The sequence below is a fragment of the Macrobrachium nipponense genome, chromosome 42, assembly GCF_015104395.2.
Source record: "Macrobrachium nipponense isolate FS-2020 chromosome 42, ASM1510439v2, whole genome shotgun sequence".
Taxonomy (NCBI): Eukaryota; Metazoa; Arthropoda; class Malacostraca; order Decapoda; family Palaemonidae; genus Macrobrachium; species Macrobrachium nipponense.
Genome location: NC_061103.1, coordinates 35,167,234 through 35,172,233, shown reverse-complemented (window position 1 = coordinate 35,172,233; position 5,000 = coordinate 35,167,234). Strand labels below are relative to the sequence as shown.

The following is a 5,000-nucleotide window of genomic DNA, read 5'->3' as shown; positions in this document are numbered from 1 at the left end:
ATCAAAAGATGTCTTATCACGAAATCTTTTAGAATCTGCCATAATACAACTTACTTCACATTGTAATTTTAATATTAGTCGTGGCCTGTTTCATTGAGACCCTTGTATTTGTAACATGTTTAAGAATGACCTCAAAGATATAATTACAGACTTAAATACAAATTAGTTGCCTTAGAGATATTTTCTTTGTATATGTATGTTTAATATGTTTTGTGAATAAGTTTTTGTTTACCAAAGATCTGAATGTGGTCAGCTGCCATCCCGTATAATCCTTTAATTGTCTTGTCCCTGTGTCTGAGCAGTTGGACTTAATCTTTTTGTTCTTAAATTGTACCCATGTTTAAGCTTATTTGGAAAGGTTACTCATTCTCCAGGTGTGTTAGATTCTAGGTACTAATCTCCTTATAATCCCTATCTGTCACTTATGCGACCTTTCCTGTACTCTCAATTTCTCATGTAAGTCAGTTTATCTGATAAGTAAAGGACGTCGAGTCAAAAGATCTTGCAGAAACTCCGTTGTTTATCCTTCCTTCGTGGCTTATACCTTTATTTGTTTATATATATATATATTATATATATATATATACACATACATATATAAGAAAATTTTATCATGCGACAATGCTGTAAGTTTGTAGATGCCATGAAAAACGTGCAATAACTAAGGGACTCATACTCACATCTATAGGGCCAGCGTAAGTGGTACGGGTGCTTTTCCGGTTGAAGAGTACGAAGAGGAACGAGAAGTATCTTCTCTCGCCGTTCCAGGATGTGTCTCGGTCCTTCCACCAGTTGACGAAGTTCTGTTGATGTAGTGGAGGGATTTTTACTACTCTTGGGAGCTGTTTCACAGGCAGATTCATGCTACTACTACTACTACCACTATTACTAATACTGCTATTAAGATTGTTTGTGTTATTTGTAAAGAAGACCCTGTTTCAGATTTTTTTTAATTTTTTTTATTTAATGTAATTTATTTATTTACTTAATTTCTTTTAAGAATGGTACTTTTTTTTTCTTTTGCCTTCTCAACTAGGCAGTCTATCGTAAGAAAACTTGTTCGAATACTTTTGCTGTGAATGTTAAGGTGCTACTTTAATCATTACTTGAACTTAGGCTGTGTACCCCCCACCACCCCCCATGAAGTTTGTCAGTATTCCCAGTGAATAACTGATGAAGAATTTTAACTTGCAAATCAACTTACCACTAATCCCACTTCTACAAGGACGAGCGCCACTAGGACGATGATGAAGATCAACCCGGAAGGAATAGTCGAAGCGGAGGCAGCCGTAGGCGTGTCTTTACCAAGGGCTGTGGCCACTGTGGACAGAGGCCGAGTAAGATTGTACGCTCCGAGTTCATGCGTGGAGGAGTGTTTCATATCTTCCGTTGGCGGTTCTGTTGTCATGTCACTGTCACTGTCGTTCTGGGGAGATGGAGGAACTGTTGTCGAAGGTGTGTTTTGCAAGACCACTGTCTCGGCTTTCAGTGGAAGTGTGTCGATTCCGAATTGCTCATCAGGCCTACCACTAGGCGAGTCATTTGTACTGGGGCCATTGTTCATTGCCGCAGTGTTCTCCCCTTTTTCTGTAGGATCCGTCGGATCCGTTAAGGATACTTTGTTAACTGTGATAGATGTAGTCGAGTTATTTTCATATACTTTGTCATTGCTTTTACGATGAGTGCTAGAGGTATTGACGCTCAAACTTGAGCCAGTGACTGGAACTGTAGGTTTGTCCAGAATAGCATTGACTGCAGTATCATCCAGAACAGACTCCTTTTCTTGACCATGGGACGTAGCTGCAGATGATGTTGTTGTTGTTGTATCATTCGTTTCCGTAATATTGCTAGACAGGAGGGAGTTGGAGTCTGGGTTGTCAACAATCGTTTTGTTTGTTGTAGAGGTCAGAGCCGAGATCTCAGGCGTTACAACCGTAGCCTGTGTGATTGTAGTGACAGCTTCAGTGGAACCTGGAAGACGAAATGAAGGTGGTTTGAGCTTCTTTGAAGAGGTTTTTACTTTTACTCTAAAATAGAGAAACAGCTAATCTGTGCGGTATTATTTTAGTAAGATGGCCCCCAAAGGGTTACGGATGATAGGCTATTCATGCCCTGTCCCTGGTAGCAGAGAGGTAGTTTATCCTTCGCAAGAAGGGAAGAGGCTAGTTGAATGATTAAAGAAACACGGAGGGAGTATAGAGTTCAACTTTCAAGAAGTAAATGGTGTGAATAGCTGATGAAATATGCCTAGGAAACTTAAAAAAAATTGAGGTTTTGGAATAACAACTGGAATCTTAAAGAAAAACATGAAGACACAATTGAGGCTATGAGAGGAATGCCAGTTGCTGACAGTTGACTTACACAGAAGAGAACAATTACGAAATTTTGAGACGAGGGAAAGCGAGCTGATGCTGCACATCAATTTGGTGACGTAAACAATTTAATCATAGAAAAATGTGAAGAACCTTTCGCCCAAAATTGTGATACATATCGAGTGAAGAACCAAGGGAAGATGTCATAAGTAAAATGATCACAAGAAATGATGATTTACAGTAAGACGAGAATATCGAGAACGAGAGTTCGAGTACCTATTACTGATAAGCCAGCAGCTGGGGAATACTACGAAGGCGTTACGTTTGTCCGGTTGTGCGAGATTTGATTCTGAAAAGCGCTGATAAGATACCACAAGCGTCAGTGGACGCATAATCTAAAAGGGAAATGATTATGAGTCCTGGAGTTACGTAAGATTTCATAAGTAATGACGTAAATCAAAAGGTGAAAGAGAAAATGTTACAAAATGTTAGAGGAAGAGATCGGGAAGGTTTGAACAGACAGGCCATGGATACTGATTCGGAGTGACTGCAAATATATTATGATTTTCCAATTATTCAAGATTCGAGCTTGTTGGCACGCGATGGAAGCCGAGGCTGCTGTCTGTCTCCCCTACCCTCCCGATCTCCCACCTACCCCGCCCCCCACCCGAAGCGGACAAACAGGTTTGCAGGAGAAGGGTGGATGTCTCCCCTAGCTACCCCGGCCCCACCCGGGGTGGACAAATAGGTTTGCAGTAGATGGATGGATGTCTCCCCTACCGACCAGGCACAACCCGGAGCGAACAAACAGGTTTGCAGCTGGTGGGTGGCTGTGTCATGTCTCCCCTACTGTCACCCAGGGGAGTACAAACAAGATCCACTCGGATATTATCATAGATTGAATTCTGAATCAGTTTTTTAAATTTGACTGTGTGTCCTTTGAAAAATCTGCCTCAAGGTTACCCATAAGGATATTTAAAACTTTCATATACAGTGACTGCTATACCAGCGAGAACGGGATTAGCTATGCCTATAGAACAAGATATAGAATCCAGACAATATCAATCAACCAGTGAAACAGCTGACTCGCGAATTCGCAATTCCTAAACAGCTTCCTTGAGATAGTGTAGCCTGACGAGTGCAGCACGGCAGGGGGGTTTAAATTCGAAATTATTATTATATTATTATTCAGGAAAAGACCCAGTTCATTTGGAACAAGGTCACAGAGACCCTTGACTCGAAATTCGAGCTTCCAAACAACATGGCGTTCATTCGGAAGTAGCAGAATTTAATACGAAATACGGAATGATTACTTCTTATTTGTGTGATCACTTACATGTAGGAATGACCTTTCTACTATGATAGCTTGCTAGCTAATTCAATGTCCTCTTGTTGAATAAATTCCATAATATTGAATGAATAATGTAGGGTACTACTACAGATAGTGATATAGTAATAATATGTTGTAAAAGGACATTTGTACCACGAGAACTATGCCACCATATCTGAATTCTGTTAAATGAGAGACCAGTCTGATAATTTGTTATGGGCGTCGTCTGCTCTGCTTCCTGTATAATGGTGTGACAAAAAACTTTCTCCTTTGCTGTGGTAGCTATAAAGTATAATAATAATAATAATAATAATAATAATAATAATAATAATAATAATAATAATAATAATAATAATAATAATAATATTTCTATAAAAATAGTAATATTATTATTATTATTATTATTATTATTATTATTATGTTATTGTTTAAATTTTATAAGTGCGCGCGCGGGTATAAAAATGGTATATTATTATTAATTGTTATAATCATCATCATTATTATTCCTAAATTTCTGTAAGCCCGCTTACAGGTATGAATACGGTATATAATAATAATTATAATAATGATAATAATAATAATATTAATAAAAACTATTATTATTATTATTATTAGCAGGGAGCAGACCTTCTCGGATACATGTCCTAATAAAAAGAATGGCAGAGTGAACTGAATATATCATATACAAATTTTTCTCTATTATTGTTATTAATTATTATTACTGGAAGAGGTATCACTAATAATGATATTGAACTAAGTCTATTTTTACCAATAAGGCGTATGGCTTTCACTAATTTAACGGTCTGTTGTATTAATAAATTATGTTGAGAGTAGCAGCAAAATGAAGTTCACAACTTTTCCAGTATATACATGCAAAACGCATGCAAGTCTGCGTTACCCCACCCCCCCCCCCCCCCCCCCACCTTCAGATACTGCAAGTCAGCATCCGATTCATGTGTTAGTTATGGGAGTAACCGACAGCAGATGTATTAATATGTGCATATTGAGATCGACAGTTTTATATATATATATATATATATATATATATATATATATGCTACATTGATTTGTTTGTTAATTCAGCGCTGACTACGTTAATTCTGCAATGATTGTTGGGATCCTGCTAATTACGATCACCGTCGCTATGTTATATTTATCAATATGTGTATAAAACAACGAATACCCAAGCGCGACAGGGATTCGAAGGTGGGAGGCGGCGTTAACTTATATACCTCTCGTGATATCCTTGAGGGTAAAAGAGCTTCACTGTACGTCCTGAATTCTTGGTTCCGTGGTTCGCGCCCGTGTGCCGACGAATTTCTTATCGACTAAATAAATTCCCCTTCGGTGAACATATA

The 5,000-nt window shown here is 38.2% G+C and overlaps 1 protein-coding gene across 1 annotated transcript in view; it reads right to left on the bottom strand.

Moving 5' to 3' along the window:
• Window positions 1–5,000, bottom strand: part of LOC135213093 (mucin-2-like) — a 15,971-nt gene that overhangs the window by 5,651 nt on the left and 5,320 nt on the right. The window contains exons 2-3 of the mRNA XM_064246963.1: window positions 1,205–1,971; window positions 681–803 (exon numbers count right to left, since the gene is read on the bottom strand). Of these exons, the coding sequence (XP_064103033.1) occupies window positions 681–803; window positions 1,205–1,971 (890 nt within the window). The remainder of the gene's footprint in view (window positions 1–680; window positions 804–1,204; window positions 1,972–5,000) is intronic.